At 38.8% G+C, this 18,993-nt stretch overlaps 1 protein-coding gene across 1 annotated transcript in view; it reads left to right on the top strand.

Moving 5' to 3' along the window:
• LHFPL1 (LHFPL tetraspan subfamily member 1) overlaps nt 1-18,993 on the top strand; it is a 45,158-nt gene that overhangs the window by 13,381 nt on the left and 12,784 nt on the right. Inside the window, exon 3 of the mRNA XM_045995947.1 lies at nt 3,635-3,733. Coding sequence (XP_045851903.1) covers nt 3,635-3,733 — 99 coding nt within the window. The remainder of the gene's footprint in view (nt 1-3,634; nt 3,734-18,993) is intronic.

Below are 18,993 nucleotides of genomic sequence, written 5' to 3'. Positions count from 1 at the left end.
TAAGTATTATTTCTTAAAACGGTCCTAGAGGATGGAGCACTATATTCTCATTTTAAAGTCAAGATAACTGAGGCACAGAGAGATTGAGTGACTTGCCAAAAGTCACATACAGACTCTAGGTGGCAGAGTTGGAATTTGAACTTAGATCTAGACTGACTACAGAACCCGTTCTCTCTTTTTTCCCATCTTATTAAAATATAATTGACATACAACACTTAAGTTTAAGGTGTACAGTGGGATGATTGGATACACATATATATTGTGAAATGATTACCATAATAAGGTTAGATGACACATCCATCACCTCACATCATTATGTTTTTTTGTGTGTGTGGTGAGAACATTAAAGATCTATTCTTTTGATGACTTTCAAGTATAGAATACGATATTGTTCTCTGAAGCCATTGTGTTGTGTTGTCTCTCTGGATGGCACACCTATAAGATTCCTAGTGCTTGCTAGAGATATTGTTGCCGAAAAGTGGTCATTTTTAGATACCCATCTCCAGAACAGCAGAGCTTGTAAGGGTTGATGATCACTCTGATTAGTGGGAAAAACTGTTGTCAGTAACTGGCAATGTGACCATAGGTAAATCTCTTTCCCTCTCTGAGTCTCAATATCCACATCTGTAATGGGGACAGATTGGAGTAGGTAAACTCCAGAGGCCTTTCTCTCTCTAAGATTCTATGTCTGTATCTGGTGTCTAGGATGATCTTCCATCCATGCTATGAAGATAACTTCAGAAGGCTTCCCCCTTGGGTAGCATGGGAAGGAAGCTGTCTGTCAGGTACACATAACATACTCTGAAACAGATGTATTTATTGGACACCTATTACATACCAGGTGCCAAGTGTTCCTCCCTTCCAGGAACACACACGTTAGTGACGGAAGCAGACCTCAGTCAGTTGTGAAGCATATATATCTCAGGATATTTTAATCACAGGATTAAGCACAGGGTGCTGTGGGAACAAAAAGAAGGAATATGTAACTTAGCCAGGAGGTGGGACCTTGGGGCTAGTGAGAAAGGCTTCCTGGAGGAGGTAATTCCTGACCTGAACTCCTCAACATGGTAAGGTCTGAGGAACAAGAGAGGGCTGAGGAAAGCAGAAGGTTCCCCTTGCCATGTGAGGCAGATACTTGGCCATCAGGAATACCTGCTTGAGAAATCAGAGTTCATGCCAGTCCCAGGGTTCTGAATGTGGAGGTTGGAAAGCAGAACTGCTGTTCTTTTATGAACTTATGTTCTTTTCTTCCTAGTTTGTGTGGAAAAGCTCACTTTTTAGTAACTCTTCCCTCAAAGGATATATATACTAGAAGCAGGAAAAGGCTTAGATTTCATTTCCAATTTTGTCCTTAACCCACTGTGCATACTCTGGGTTCCATATTATGGCTCATACCTCCTCATCTCTCAGGATTTCAGTTTATCTGTGGTACAAACAAGCAAACAAAGGAAGCCCTAAACAAATAGGAGTGTTGTTCCATTGTCAATGGATAAATTCCAGAGCCTAGAAAAGTCTTTGAGTGACCACTTTCATTTCCTTTAAGACTATGAGACTGACAAGAATGCTTTCTAATTTTAAGCATTCCACTGAAGGGAATTTCTAGCTTTAATTGGTCATTCTTTTAGTTTCTAAACCCTCTCTCACTGTCAGAAAGTTATCACTGTTATCCTATTTAAACCTTTCTTTAAAAAAAAAAAAACATTTTTATTTATTTATTTGAGAGAGCAAGGAAGAGAGCACAAGCAGGGGGAGGGGCAGAGGGAGAGAAAGAAGCAGGCTTCCTGTTCAGATGCAGGACTCAATCCCAGGACCATGGGAACATGACCTGAGCTAAAGGCAAACACTTAACTGACTGAGCCACACAGGCACCCTTAGATAAACCTTTCTTGCTATTTCTTAAGGCCCTCATCTTTTTCTCTGGACTCATGGAATAGTGAGAAAAGCTGGTTGCCATGTTGCAGACAAGCTTAGAGTACTTTGTGATCTTCTTCCAAAAGGATTCATCTTAAGACAAAGTGGGCTTATTAGCTTCTCAGAGTGTATATGGAATCTTCCTCAGTGGGGAAAGAGAGGTGGAGGGGAGGCCAGCAGTCTCTGGAATATTATGCCTTTCACTGTCCAGCTGAGCCTTGGAGCTCTGGAACCTCTAAATATGCCATTAATTCATCATTGATCAAACACCTGCTCTGTGGAGGTTCTGTGTTATGTGCTAGTTTCTGCATTTATATTCGTGGCACATCACTTTCCCATAACCTTTTGTATGGCACCCAAGTATAGTGTTCTTGTTATTAGGCTCTCTTTGTTGCTAGTAGGACTCACTTGAGTTCTTTCACTAAAAGGGAGTTTATTATAACACAAGGAAAGTGGAACTGGAAAGTCATTGGGAAGGACTGGATTTTCTGTAGCTCTTTCAGGGGGAGAATGGAGTTTTTCATCACGGTGTATCTGCTTCATGCCACTGTATCCTCTTCCTCTAGCAATCAGTTCACTCAGCTTCCCCAGAATTGACATCTGTCCATAACTTTGAATTGAACTTGGCTTCAGCTTGACACAGACTTGATCCTACCTCTTGGTGTTTTTCCTCTAACTTCTACTCTATCTGCTAACTAGCTCAGCATCTCTGCTTCTTGATTAAAATTTCCAGAAAGAAGAATCTGGCCCAACTCTTCTCTTCATGCCAGGTTATGATGTCAGCCATCACTGGCCAAACAATGAATTTTGTCGCTTTTGTGTCAGGTGTCAATGCTTAGTCCAACCCACTGTCACCAAAGGCATGGGGCAGGGTTGGGGGGGTGTTGTAGGTTATAAAAGGTAAACCTAGGCAGTAAGCAAGAGCTGGGGATGAGGCGGTTGCCCTTGGAAGGCAGTGTCAGCAAGCAGACCCAGACTTGTACCTTTTGTTGGAAGAGTAACGTTATCACCAAGATCCCACAGTTTCTCTGTAGTGACCAAATAACCTAAACAAAATGGACATGAAGACAAGGGGCACAGTGAAAAGCATTAGAATCCAAATAAAGGAGAAATGCTTAGCATAGGGCTGAAATGATTTCTCAGAATAAGAAAGTATTTCTGGAAGAGGAAGAGGGGTGCCTTCCTCACCAGGAGAAGCCTACCCAATGTGTATGCTTTCTCTAGATCTCATTCTGGCAGCTGAGATAGAAGTGATTCCAAGTGATAGAAATCATGACCTACCTTCAACTAACAGGGACCTATTTGACTCTTAGAAAAACTGAATTTTAGGAAAGAGTAGCAGTCTCTACATTGTTATTCTTTGAAAATCATACCAAGATAGAAGAGGAGTCTGACTGGGAAGGCCAACTTAGTGTTATAAGTTATTGTCAAAAACATTACTGTAATGTTTTGGGGCTGTAAAAAGTACACTGGCCTGTCTCAATTCCCAACACTGCCCTTCCTTTATAAGTTGTTCCCTCTACTATCTACTTCAACTCACTGCTTATGGCATAGCAAAGAAATTCTGTTGAGCTGGTAGTGTCATAGATATTTAGGGTTAAAGGGGAAAGGTAAACTCTGAACAGAAGAGGCAGAAGTTGAGCCAAGCTAATCCAGAGAGAAATTTTGGGTGACAGAAAATCTGTTATATTTTTTCTACCTATTTGTATGCTTTTCTTTCCAGGGCTGCTGATAAGCTCAGGCTGTGCATTATACCCCTTAGGATGGAATAGCCCGGAGATAATGCAAACATGTGGGAATGTCTCCAATCAATTTCGGTTAGGTAAGGTGGCCTGGGCAGGATGGCAGTGATGGTTCTTTTGGGAATCTAGTTTTCAAAGTGCTTTACCTCTTGGAGGAGACTCTACTGGCTAGTGGTGCTTATCTGAGTCTCTGTCATTATGTTGGCTTATGGGAAGTGGTGGCTTGGCCAGATTCATTTGGCCTCACTAACTCACAAAGGACTTAAACTCTTCTTTTAAAATTATGTCTCTCTACATTCTTTACGCACTTTCACCCAGAGTCCTGTGACCAGTTTGGGGAAACTCTATCTACAGGGAGATTTCAAATGCTTAGAGACTGATGATCTGTCATTGTCTGAAAAACTCCTAGTTCCTATTATTGTTTCTTTCCCAGGCACTGTTTTCCAACTATAAATCAATAGTATCTCTTCTCACTCTCTACCAAGGATGTAACAAGAGGTCATTTGGTTTACACCAAGCATTATGAACTAGATTAAATATGGAGAATTGTTACTGGCATTGTTATATTGTTACTGGTATGTTAATGGCAAGAGCTGTCAAGTATTAGAATGGGCGACAGAAGTACCTCTGGACTCTTTTATGGTTGCCAGTCCGCACTGAAAATGGCTTAAATTCACTAATGTGAACTGGGAATAGATTAGTCTCTAACTGAAAGTCTTCAAAATATTTTCCCAACCTACTGTGATAGAAGGGAATAGAAGTAGAAATACAATTGATTATTCTCAATTGTAGGAGAGGATTTTGGAACAATGAGGCCAACTATTCCTTATAGCTTATGCTCCAATACTTCCCATTCTCTCTGTTGCCTCAGACATTTTTGAGTCTCACATGACTCATTTTTGGAGAAAGGGGTTGTTCACTATACAATTATAACATGGGGGAAGGGCTATATAGAAGATGTGACAAATGTGGACCCTGGAATATCCAGTGTTACTGGATCAAGCCATAGCTCTCTGGCACCTTCTGCTATAGGTGAAGGAATCAGTAAATATTTGGGGGCAGGTTCTGAAGAAGATGGAAGCAGACCACTGATCCAGCCAGTCAGGATAGATAAAATTGAACACTTAGCACATTTCTCCTATGTGGTTGTTAGACACATAATTCTCCTTTTAAAAAATAATACCTTTATGTGGGGAGGGCACGTTTTGCATGGAGCACTGGGTGTTGTGCAAAAAGAATGAATACTGTTACGCTGAAAAAATAAATAAAATGGAAAAAAAATAATACCTTTATTGATACACAATTCATATACCATAATATCTGCCCCTTCAAAGGCTACAATTAGTGGTTTTCAGTACATCCACAAAGTTGTGCAATCATCACTACTATGTAATCCCAGAATATTCCAAAAGAAACCCATTACCCATAAGCAGTCACTCCCCATTCCCCCCCTACATCCCAGCAACCACTGCCAATATAGATTTGCCTATTCTAGAAATTTCACATAAATGGAATCAAATAATATGTGGTTTTTAGGTTTGCTTCTTTTACTTAGCATATTGTTTTCAATGTTCATCCATTTGTACCATGTATCAATACTTCTGCTTTTTATGGCTGAATAATATTCCATTGTATGGCTATAACACATTTTGTTTATCTGCTCACTAGTTGATGGATACTTGGGTTTTTCTACTTTCAGGCTATTATGAATAATACTGCTATGAATATTTGTGTACACATTCTTGGATGGACATATATTTTCATTTTTCTTGGATGGATTTCTAGAAGTAGGATTGCTAGGTCAAGTGTGAATCTATGTTTAAGTCTTTTGAGGAACTGCCAGACTGTCTTCCAATGTGATTGCATCATTTTAAATTTCAATCAGCAATGTGCAAGGGTTCCAATTTCCCAACATCTTCACCAATACTTATTTTCCATTTTTTAAAATTATAGCCACCCCCATGGGTATGAAGTGGCCTCTCCATGTGATTTTAACTTGCATTTCTCTGATAACTGATGATGTTGAACTTCTTTTCATTTACTTATTGGACATATCCTTCCTATATCTTCCTTGGAGAAATATGTATTCAAATTCTTTACCTATTTTTAACTGGGTTATTTGCCTTTTTTGTTATTGTTGTTGAGTTGAAAGAGTTCTTAATGTATTCTGGATACTAGACTCTTTTCAGATATATGATTTGCAAGTAGTTTTTTTTCCCATTCTATGAGTCATATTTTACTTTCTTGATGATATCCCTTGAAGTACTAAGTTATTTCATCTTGATGAAATCCAATTTTGCTTATTTTGCTTTTGTTTCTTGTGCTTTTGGTGTCATATCTAAGACTATATTGCCAAACCCAAGTTCATGAAGACTGTTTTGGCTATCTCTTGCATTTCTGTGTAAATTTTAGGTTCAACTTGTCAATTTCTGCACAAAAGCCAGCTGGGATTTTGATAGAGATTGTGTTGAATCTGTATATAAGTTTGGAAAGTATTGCTACTTTCACAATATTAAGTTTTCTAATCCAAGAACACAAGATGACATTCCACTGAGTTGGACCGACTTTCTTTCAATGATATTTTGTAGTTTTCAGTATATAAGTCTTACACTTCTTTTGTGAAGTATCTTCCAAAGTATTGTTTTTTAAGATTTATATAATTATGAGAGGTAGTGGAGGAGGGGCAGAGGGAGAGAAACTTCAAGCAGACTCTCCACTGATCATGGAGCATGGTGTGGGTCTCAATCCCACAACCCATGAGATCATGACCTGAACCAAAATCAAGAGTCAGATGCTTAAATGACTGAGCCATCCAGTCCTCTGTATTGCTTTTTTTATAGTATTATAAATGGAATTGTTTTCCTAATTTTATATTTTGATTGTTCATTGTTAGTGTATAGAAATACAAGTGATTTTTCTATATTGACCTTGTATCCTGCAAGCTTGCTGAACTCCTTTATTAATTCTAATGATACTTTGGAATAGATTAAGATTTTTCATATACAAGGTCATGTTATCTGAGAATAGAGAGTTTTACTTCTTCATTTTCAATCCAGGTATCTTTTATTTCTTTTCATTATCTCATCGCCCTGGCTAGAGCCTTCACAACAATGTTGACTAGTACTGGTGAGAACAAACATCCTTATCTTATCCCTGATCTAAGGAGTAAAGAATCCAGTTTTTCACCATTAAGTATTGATGTTAATCATTTTTTTAAATGTGTGGCTTTCATTAAGTTGAGAATGTTCCTTTTTATCTATTTCTAGTGTGTTAAGTGCATTCATCATGAAAGGGTGATGGGTTTTGTCAAATCCTTTTTCTTCACCTACTGAGATGATCACATGCATTTTATTGATTGCTCTTCATATGTTAAACCAATCTTGCATTTCAGAGATAAATCGTAGTTAGCCATGTTGTATAACCCACTTTATATGTTGCTTGGTTTGGTTTGTTAGCATTTTATTAAGGATTTTTGTATCTATATTAGGAATATTGGCCTATAAATTTCTTTCTTATGATATGTTTGTTGGATTTTGGTATGCAGGTAACATTGGTCTCAAAGAATGAGTTGCTATTTTGATTAATATAGAATGCCAAAGTAAAAAATTGCAGGCATGATTTGTACATAGTCATTTGGCAGTTTTCTGCACTAGTCACCCCCCCCCCCAAGGGACTAGTTCACACATGGGCAATTTTGTGCGCAACTATCTTTGTTTCAAGTTGATGGTCATCAATCACATTTGCCATAGGATCATTATTTTTCTCTTTTCACTCAATATTTTTTATTGTTTCTTTCTCCATTACATTCTCCTCCTTATTTACCTTTCTCCCTGCACCACATCTTCCCAAGGGCTCTGGCTCCCTTCTCCTCAGTGCCCTGAATACTGTTGTTCTGTGAATCCTTAGGGATGAAGAGATTGCTGAATCCTGCTTGAGTCAAACCCTCCCAGTTCCTTTTTTGAACTATTCTTTCAAATTCTTCCAACTGCCTAAGTGTCTCTCATCTATGAGCCATTTCCTGCCCATAATCTTCAATTACAGGCCTCTGTATTAGCACTTTTCTGGTTAATGCTGAAAAGAAGAGACATCCTGTGCCATCCTTGATCCTTTTCTGGTCAGCTGCCCAAACATACATGATAGTGCCAACCATATTAGCAGCTATTCCTTGTAATATAGAGGTGCCAGGAGCAGCAACAAAACATGTAGTAGAATTTTTAAAAATATATTTTATGAAATGTTGTGAACAGCAATATGAAATATTTGATTGCTCTGTTGGAAGGACCAAATGGAAAGTCCCAGAGATGTTTGGAAATAGAGAAAAGCCCAGCTGAGTCCAAACTTTCAGCCATCCCTTCCAAGGCACCAGACGTGTGAGTAAAGCAGTCCTAGGCCCTCCGTTCAAGCCATCTGAATATCACTGAATGACTCTAGTTAAAGCCAATTGCAATGGAGCTAGCACTCATCTGAGTCCTGACTAAATTGTGAGCAGTAGATTCATGAGATATGATAAAATGGATGTTGTTTTAAGCTACTATGTCCTACTATGAGTTAGTTTGTTGTACAATAATGGTTGTATAATAGACTAACCAAAAAATGCCAAATCATATACATATGAATTTATTATTTTTAATCAAAAGTAATTTATATATGTGATAAAATAGTACATAATGTATAAAATGCAGAGTCAAAGTCATTTTCCTAACCCTGACTCCATTCCCCAAAGGGACCATTAATTTTTTTCTCTCTCTCCAGAATTTTTAATAAATATAAAAATATGAGCATATCTTTATTTTGTTCAATCAAGACCATATTATATATATATATAGCTATATAACTAACTATACCATTCTGAACCTTGCATTTTTCACTCACCAGTATCTCTTGGAGAGCTATCAATGTTTGTAGATCTCCCTTCAACATTTTAGGCATGCCATATTTTCCCATTGTAGGGATAGCATAAAGTCTATGAAGGCAGGGATTTCTTTTTTTTTTTTTTTCTGTGAGATTAAGTAACTTGCCTAAGGACTCTCAGCTGATAAACTGGCACAGCTGGGATTCAAATTCTAAAAGTCTGGTTCTAGCTAGCACCATCCAATAGCAGTTCCTACAATGATGGAAATTTTTTCCGTCTTGCTATCCAATGTGTTAGCCTTTAGCCACATGTTGTTATTGAACAATTGAAATGTTAGGTTTATGGGACTGAATGTATAATTTAATTTAATAAATATTTAATCATGTTAATTTAATTTAATTTATTAATTTAAATATAATAGCCACAGTGTGACTAGTGGCTACCATATTGGAAAGCACAGCCTAAATATCTGGGTCTTTATCTGCTATGCTCCTCCACAGAGAAGAAAGAGCCTATTAAGGAGACTCAGAAAGAAAAGCCAGAAAAGAAAAATAAGAATGCAGGGTCACAACATCCAAGAGAAAGAGGGTACATTGAAAAAGAGGGTGTAGCCAATTGTGTTTAATATTGATTCAAGTTGCTAGATGAGGATGGAGAAGTGACCATTGGAGTCAGCCAGACTCCAATGATGTCCTATAGGAGCAGTTTTGCAGTTATAGATACTGGAGTCATTGTGAGGTGAGGAAAATGAAAACAGCATGTATAAACAATTCTTTCAAAAGGTTTTGCTACAGGGGAAAGCTGTGAAACTGAGCAGTAGCTGGAGGAGAATATAGGATTAAGAAAGACTTTTTCTGGGGTGCTGGGGTGGTTCAGTGGGTTAAAGCCTCTGCCTTCAGCTCAGGTCAGGATCCCAGGGTCCTGGGATCGAGTCCCGCATCGGGCTCTCTGTTCAGCAGGCAGCCTGCTTCCCCCCTCTCTCCGCCTGCTTCTCTGCCTATTTGTGCTCTCTCTCTCTCTGTTAAATAAATAAATAAAATCTTTTAAAAAAAGAGAGAGAGAGGCTTTTTCTAAATTGGCCAAATACTTGACTCATGATGATAATGATTCTGTAATGGAGAGAGATTGATGCAGAAAAGCAATGTACAAGGCACCTTGAATGGAGACTTCATTTCAGCTGGCTCCCAAATACATGTATTTTAGCTTCACTATGATTTTCAAAATCCTCTTGGATCCACAAAACTACTAGGGAATTCCTTCATACCCAATGGCCTATCACCCAGATAAGCTCCACTAAAGATTTCAAGAAGCTAAATACTTCTAATGCGACATAGTTGTTTTCAAGCTAGCTTATAAAACTACTGTTATCAGTAGCACTTAATTCTAAGGTAAGGGCTATACCTTCTATCAATGGATCACATTTGCAACATGTTCTCATGAGTATTATATAATCTGATTTTCAAAAGTGCATGGATAGCAGATGGTAATATGCCCATTTTATAAGGACGAAACCTGGAGGTAGGAATAGGTAAAGTGATTTGTGTAAGGTCATAGATCAAGTGAAAGGCAGAACTGTGATGGGTGCGTATCTCCGAATTCACCATTCTCTGTGTGACTACAATGACTTTTCCCCCTCTCCATTGGTGAGGGTGTGTCTCAAGTCATTTGCAAATTCTCCTCAAGATACACTTTAGCTCTACTGTTTTCAGAAACAAATGTCTGAAACATCATGGAAAGTACCGAGTATTACATCTTGCTTCCATCACTTCCTCCCTCAGTCTAAGTCCCCTGTTGATCTTTTAGTATAACCAGGGTACAAATACAGAAGTTGGCAGCTAAACCTGATGGGATTCTGGAAGAGATTGTAAGTGGAATGGACATGTGTAGGAAATTTTAAAGTGCCTCTAGATTTGACTTGCATTAATAAAGACACCTGCACTGGCTTGCTAAACTTGATCATAGGAGAAAGATATACAAAATTCTTGTTTCATATGCTCTAAGATCATATACAATCTTCAGGGCCACTCTGGTTTTCTAGCATATCTACTCCTTACAGTACTACTTATCTTAGTCGATCTTCTTGAAAGAAAGAGATTGGGTGGGGCAAGAAAGGAGAATAAAAGAACAGAGGGCGCTCTCCAGAAAAAAGCACAATTGTATAAGGAATCCCCATACTCTGGCACCCCAAAAGTTTGACTATCACCAGCAAGACCCCAAGACCTTGCCTTTACTGCCTACCTGCTTGTACTCACAGACCTTTGTCCCACATTTTCCTTAGGCTCTTCTTTCCAGCTTCTCTCATAACTCAGGCAAATGGAAAGTGAAATTGTGCTTGAAAGTGAAATAGTGACTGCCCTGACAAGATCTCCAGCCACCCCAACCATCCAGACCAGTTTTAAATTAGCCCCTGACTCCCATCTGCACAGATGGACCATGGCATGACCTCTAGAATGACAGACGACTACCTTTATTATAATGCTAAAATCTCCACCCAAGGTGGGGACTCAGCCTCATTTACACAACATACAATATATGCATAGGTATGGCTCCTTAAGGCACATTTGTGACCTTATGCCTGTCTCCACATACAATAACAAGGCTTCCCTATCTAAATATTCATCCTCACCCTAAATAAAAGGAACCCATCCACCCTTGTTTGGGGACTCACGGCTTTGAAAGCTACTCCCCTTAACCTCCTTATTTGCTGCAAATAAAGTTTACTTTGTGCAACAACTCAACCTAGTGCAGTTTCTGACTCACCAAGGAGCCAAAGCAGGTTGGTTTGGTTACGTGACCACCTTCCTTTCCACTGCCTCTCCTGTTTCTAGGCTCTTCTCTCATGTCTCACAGACTGCTGTCCTTATCCACCCTCAGTGCCTGCTCTAACACCCTGGAAACATACTTGGCTCTGACCCAGGAGAGTCATTAGTTTAAGGAATTGACTGATTTTTTCTTTAAAAAAAAAAAAAAAGAAATCTCTTAATAGAAATCTGAATAGCCAAAACAGTCCTGAGAAAGAACAAACCTGAAAATATCTTGTGTCCTGATTTCAAATTATAATATAAGTCTATAGTAGTCAAAACAGTATGGTATTGACATAAAAGCAGGCATGTGGAATAATGGAACAGACTAGAGAACTCAGAAATAAACCCACACAAATATGTCAATTAATTTATGACAAAGGAACCGAGAATATACAATGGGTAAAGGAAAGTCTTTTCAATAAATGGTGCTGGGAAAACTGACCAATCATATGCAAAAGAATGAGGCTGGACCACTATCTTACACCGTACACAAAAATTTACTGAAAATGGATTAAAGACTTAAACATAAGGCCTGAACCAAAAAACTCCTAGAAGAAAACATAGGAAGTATGGAAGTAGCTCCTTTACATAGGTCTTGCCAATCACTTTTTGATTTCGACACATAAGAGCAAAGGCAACACAAGCAAAAATAAACAAGTGGGTCTGTGTAAAACTAAAAGCTTCTGCACAGCAAAGAAAACCATCAACAAAATGCAAAGGCAACTACCAAACTGGAAAAAATTTATGCAAATCATATATTTGATAAGGGGTTAATTTCCAAAGTATATAAAGAACATATACAACTGAATAGCAACCCCTCCCAAACAATCCAATTTAAAAAATGGGCAGAGGATCTAAAGAGGCATTTTTTCAAAGAAGACATACAGATGATCAACAAGTACATGAAAAGGTGCTCAATACCACCAATCACCAGGGAAATGCAAATCAAAATCACAATGAGACATCACCTCACACTTGTTAGAATGGATACTATCACAAAGGCAAGTAACAAGTGTTGGTGAGGATGTGGCAAAAAGGGAACTCCTGTACTTCTGTTGGTGGGAATGCACTATGAAAAATACTGTGGAAGTTCCTCAAAAAATTAAAAACTCGATGATTCAGGAATTTCATTTCTTGGTATTTACCTGAAGACAATAAAAACACTATCTCAAAAAGATATATTCATTTCCCTATTGATTACAGCATTATTTATGGTAACCAAGATGCAGAAGCAAACTATGTATCCATTAATGGATGAATGGATAAAGAAAATGTGGAATATGTATACAATGGAATATTACTCAAGCATAAAAAGGAAATCTTGATATTTTCAACAACATGGATGGATGGACCTTGAGGGTATTCTGCTCTGTGAAATAAGTCAGATAAAGACAAATATTGTATGACCTATAAAGCTAACCAAACCAACCAACCAACCAACCAACCAAAGTCATGGATGTAGAGAACTGATTGGTTTTACCAGGGACAGGGGGTGGGTGAAATAGATGAAGAGGGTCAAAAGGCTCAAATTTCCAGTTATAAAATTAGTAAGTCTTGGGGATATAATGTACAGCATGGTGACTATAATTAATAATAGTGTATTATATATTTGAAAGCTGCTGAGTAGATTTTAAAAGTTTTCATAAGAAAAATATTATAAATATGTATGGTTATAGATGTTAACTAGGCTTATTTTGATGATTATTTCACAATATATGCAAATATTGAATCATTATGTAGTATGCTTGAAATGAATATAATACTATATGTCAATTATATCTCAATAAAAAATAAATAAGAAGTTACAATCAAGTATATAAAACAGGGGAAAAAAACCCCCAAACACTAATCAGGAGCTTGCACTGAAACCTACAATAGGAGGGACCTTGCAGATTAATCAGTGGGGCTATTTATAGTTAGTGAGACCAATAGGGATAGGTGACTTTTTCAAGGCCCACAAGAAGGGACTTGGAACTAGCTTTCTGACTCTCAGGCATATTGTAGGTGCTGCTCAATGGCAATCCCATACCTGTTTGTTGAATGAATAATTCAATCAGTAAGAAGGGGAAAGTCAGACAAAGGCTCTTAGCAACAGTCCTGTTAAGTGCAAACTTTCCCACACTTTAATTTGATTACGTAAATGAAAGATTTAAGCTGAGAAAGGTGTTTTTATGGTTGTTAATTAAAATCTGGCCATCAAATAGAGATTTCAACAACTTCATCCCACACAAATGAATCCTCAGTCCAACAGTAAATTAATGCATTTCACTCCACCTCCTAGTTGTCCTTCATCAAGCCTCTAATTGGCATCAAAACAGTGGGAACCAGCGTAGAAACCCAAGGGAAGATCACCTAGTGTTAAGAGTGGGCTTTAGCACAGATGTATCCTTAGCTCTGTGACATTGGGCCAGTTTTTCAGCATGTGAGAGCTTATTGCTACCTCCTGGGGTTGTTGTAAGGATTAAATGAGATCACACATGCAAAACACTTAGTACAGTGTTTGGTATACAGTTACTGGTCAACAGTTGTTGTCCAGTTCCAGTATCATCATTGTCATTATAATAATACCAATTGTTGAAATGGAAATGTTCCCAGCACTTTTCAGTAGTTTTCAGAAAAAGGACCTATTACAGCAAGGAGCCATTATTTATTGCATGATGGCTTAAAAACACAGGTTAACAGTAGAAAGATCTGCTTCAAATCTGAGCCCTGCCACTTAATGGTTGTGCATCTTGGGGCATGCTATTTAACCTCCCTGTGTCTCCCTTAATGGGGATTGAAAAAATAAAACCTTCCCCATAAGTTTAAAAGAAGATTAAAGGAAGTAATACATGCGTACAAAGCATTTAGCACAATAGGCTGTACTAAATGTAACCTGTGTTAGTAGGTAGTCAGCCCAGTTCTCAAGAGCCTCCTTAGTTAGGGAGGATGCCTCAGGTTTGGCTTCTGGGAAGGACAGAGAAACTCATTCCACTTGACAAAGGCCTGCAACAGAGGCTGCCCAAAGGCCTTGTGTGTGCTCCCTGTGTTTCCTCTCTCAGAGGCCCATTTCCTTTGCTCTCTCATCATTTCCTCTCATTCTTGCCAGTTCAAAGCCTTTTACGGTGACTCGGGGTTTGGGCTTTATGGGTTCAGTTTCCAGGCATTTCCTGTTACCTTTCCTCTCTATCAGTTTCCTTCTTTGTGGACAGTCCGTTTTCTTGTGCTCACTAGAGCACAATGAAACAGCTTAACATATTCTCATGTCCACAGAGAGGCAGCAGAGTGTGGTAGAAACAGTTTCGGCCTGGGTATCAGGACAGCTGTGTTTTAATTTTCTGAAATTTGCTTGGGCATGTCACTTCCCCACCCTGAGATTTGGTTTCCCTGTTATAATAGAGACAGCATTGAACTAGACTGATGAGCAACGGAGGCCCCAGATACCTACCTAGATCCCTGATGTTACCTACATTTGTGGTGAGGTCTTTGACTAAATTTCATATTTATTTACTGTATTCTTAAAAAACCAGAAGGGTACCGGTGACTGGGTGGCTCAGTTGGTTAAATGTCTGCCTTTAGCGCAGGTCATGATCGCAGGGTCCTGGGATTGAACCCAAAGTCATCGGACTCCCTGCTCATCTGGGAGTCTGCTTTTCCCACTTCCTCTGCCCCTCCCTGTCCCACTCATATGCAATCTATCTCTATTTCTCTCTCCTTCTCAAGTAAACAAATAAAAAATTTTTAAAAATTTTTAAAAACCCCAGAAAGATAAACCTTGAGTATAAGGCAGCCATCCTAGAGGAGAGGAGCCTTTTAGTATCACTCACCTATGGGAGTGAGGGCCAGGGATTGACCCAGGGGATTGGGAAAAGCAACTCATTTGTTGGGCACCAACAGCTAGAATGTCCTGTGGAGACTGTCTTTCTGGAAAACTCATGGCTCAGGTGTTGCTTAAGATTATTTAGTTGTCTTCCTGGCTCACACAAAGAGGAGTTTCCATCCAGAGAAGCTGGGCTAGCTAAGCTGGAACAGACAGGAGGGAAACAGTGAGTCGGGGAGCAATGTAATTCAACAGCATAACCCTGGTGCCTGGCAAATGTTTGGCGCTCTCTAAATCTTGCACTGAGTGGAATGAACAAATAGCAAGGTGGCTCTGTTGCCATCTTAGCCATTTCAGATCCTTATATTTTTGTGGTTTTTATTGAAATATCTTTGACCTATAACATTGTGTAATTTAAGGTATACAACATGTTAAAATGATACAGTTCTATTTGTAATGTGATTGCCATTATAAAAATTATTAGCACCTTTATCATATTAGATCATTATTTCTTTGTAGTGTTTGGAATAATTAAGTTCTAGTCTCTTAGCAAGTTTGACGATTGTAATACAATATTACTGTCTATATTCACTGTACTTTGCATTAGGCCCCTAGGGCTTATTGACTACCTGTTGCACGTTTGTACATTTAAACAACATCTGTCCTATCTCCCCACGCACCTCCATCTCCTGGTAACCACCATTTGCTCTCTGTTTTGGACCACTTTGACTCTTTCAGATTTCTCATATACATTTCACTTCTTTAAGCCTAGCTCCCAGTGACTACAGTGAGGATGATTTTATCTACCCTTAGAGATTGTTTTGGCCATGAAATGACAAAGTGCATGTGAATGTGATTTATGAAAACAATGCCCTACAGGTGTAAGGAGTAGAAGTTGAGAAAGCGTATCTACTGATTCCTCCTATCATTTTAATGACTAAACTTCAGTGCCACTTTTCTCACTGACCATCTTCTATTAAAAATAGTCAAGAATTTCAAGTAATGAGACTCTATACGTCCCATGGGATGCTAAGCTATTTTCATTTTGAATAGAAAAAAAAAATGATGGTGCTTGTAAACATTTCTGCCTTTCCTGAAAATAGCCTGCATGAGAAAAAGGGTGTTTACTCCTGGAATAGTCAATCCCTAAGGTGACTTCCAGCCTGGTGACTCCAGAGGACCTAGAAAAGACCGCAAAGGGCAGGTTCTCTGTTTTACTTGGCCTTATTTCCCCCACTTAGCGACTTGCAGAGGGTCTAGCAGGCTCTCTGACTGAAACAGTAAATAGTGAGCTGGTTGTCTGTCCATCAGACCACCACCAGATGGCGGTAAAGTCAGGTGAATTCATCCTGTTCCTCCGCTGCTTTCTGTCCTGCCTCTGATCCTCAGGTCAAAGAATCTGATTCTTGCTTCATCTCCTTACTTCTGTATCCTCCACTCAAATTTCCTTCTATAAACCTCAGTAAAAGTCTTCTTTATTCCCCTCACTTTTAGTGAGTGTCTTTCCTTGGCTACTCTGGATGAAACAGTATCCTAAACCTTTGTTTAAAAACAGAAACCCATTTTAAATAAGCGTGTTAGTACCGTGGTGCCCATTTCACTGTAGTCTTGTGAGGATGGAATGAAGTGACATACTTAAAACTTTGTACAGGGGGGCGCCTGGGTGGCTCAGTGGGTTAAAGCCTCTGCCTTCAGCTCAGGTCATGATCTCAGGGTTCTGGGATCGAGCCCCGCATCGGGCTCTCTGCTCAGCAGGGAGCCTGCTTCCCTTCCTCTTTCTCTGCCTGCCTGTGATCACTGTCTGTCAAATAAATAAATAAAATCTTAAAAAAAAAACAGCAAAACTTCGTACAGGGCCTGAACTGAATAAATGTCATAAGAACTGTCATTATTATTGCTGTTCTTATAGGTTAGACTGACCCATGTTATTTAATAAGTGAAATAGATTTCAAAGGCAAGAACCAGGAGGAAAACGAGGGACACTTCTTGAACATCCTCAGGGCAGTTCTCTGGCAAAGTTAGAATCACATATTAGGGGTTAACCTATATGTCCATCTGCTGTGTTGCATGACTTTTTTAAACCATCTTTACCGAGACTCACCCAGGTGAGTTGGGAGAAATTGCCTACAAATGTATCTTTCAAGAGAAAGCCCATAGCATTGCATCAAGCTGACTATATGTTCTTTTTTTTTAAATTAACATTGTTAAAATGTCTATGCTGCCCAGAGCAATCTGTACTTTCAATCCTATCCCAATCAAAATACCAATGGCATTTTCAAAGTGCTGCAACAAACAATCCTAAAATTTGTATGGAACCAGAAAAGACCCTGAATCACCAAGGAAATGTTGAAAAAGAAAAACAAAGCTGGGGCATCAGGTTGCCTGATTTCAAGCTATATTACAAAACTGTGATCACCAAGACAGCATGTTCCTGGCACAGAAACAGGCACATAGACCAATGGAACAGAATAGAGAGACCAAATATGGACCCCTCAACTCTATGGTCAAATAATCTTTGACTAGGTAGGAAAAAATACCCAGTGGAAAAAAGACAGTCTCTTTAATAAATGGTGCTGGGAAAATTGGGCAGCTATATACAAAAGAATGAAACTCGACCATTCTCTTACACCATACACAAAGATAAACTCTAAGTGGATGAAAGACCTCAATGTGAGACTGGAATCCATCAAAATCCCAGAGGAGAACATAAGCAGTAACATTTTCGACATCGGCCACAGCAGTGTTGAATACAGTATCTTCTTTCAAAACACATCTCCAAAGGCAAAGGAGAAGATATTTGCAAATGACACTACAGACAAAGGGCTGATATCCAAGACCTATAAAGAACTCCTCAAACTCAACACACACAAAACAGTTAATGACGTCAAAAAATGGGCAGAAGACATGAACAGACACTTCTCCAAAGAAGACATGCAAATGGCTAATAGACACACGAAAAATGTTCAACATCATTAGCCATCAGGGAAATTCAAATCAAAACCTCCTTGAGATACCACCTTACACCAGTTATAATGGCAAAAATTGACAAGGCAAGAAACAACAAATATTGGAGAGGCTGTGGAGAAAGGGGAACCCTCTTGCACTGTTGGTGGGAACGCAAGTTGGTACAACCACCTTGGAAAACAGTGTGGAGGTTCCTCAAAAAGTTAAAAATAGAGCTACCCTATGACCCAGCAATTGCATTACTGTTTATTTACCCCAAAGACACATGTGTAGGAAAAGAAGGGCCATATGCAGCCCGAGGTTCATAACAGCAATGTCCACAATAGCCAAACTATGGAAAGAGCCGAGATGCCCGTCAACAGACAGATGAATAAGAAGATGTTGTCCATATATACGATGGAATATTTCTCAGTGATCAGAAAACATGAATACCCAACATTGGCATCAACATGGGTGAAGCTGGAGGAGATTATGTTAAGTGAAACAAGTCAAACAGAGAAAGTCAATGATCATATGGTTTCACTTACTTGTGGAGCATAAAGAATAACATGGAGGTCATTAGGAAAAGTGAATTGGGGAAAATTGGAAGGGGAGATGAACCACGAAAGATTGTGGACACTGAGAAAAAATCTGAGGGTTTTGGAAGGGAGGTGGAAAGGGGATGGGTGAACCTGGTGGTGGGTATTAAGGAGGGCATGTATTGCATGGAGCACTGGGTGTGGTGCATAAACAATGAATCTTGGAACACTGAAAAAGTAAAATTAAATTAAAAAAATAGATTTCAAAAAAATTATCCTGACTGATACAATTGAAATATTTAAAATTTACATTGATAATGCTAAGTGAAATAAGTCAAGCAGAGAAAGACAATTATCATATGGTTTCACTTACTTGTGGAACATAAGGAATAGCATGGAGGAC

This window comes from Meles meles, chromosome X (assembly GCF_922984935.1).
Source record: "Meles meles chromosome X, mMelMel3.1 paternal haplotype, whole genome shotgun sequence".
Lineage (NCBI taxonomy): Eukaryota > Metazoa > Chordata > Mammalia > Carnivora > Mustelidae > Meles > Meles meles.
This window is presented reverse-complemented; position numbering and strand designations above follow the sequence as displayed.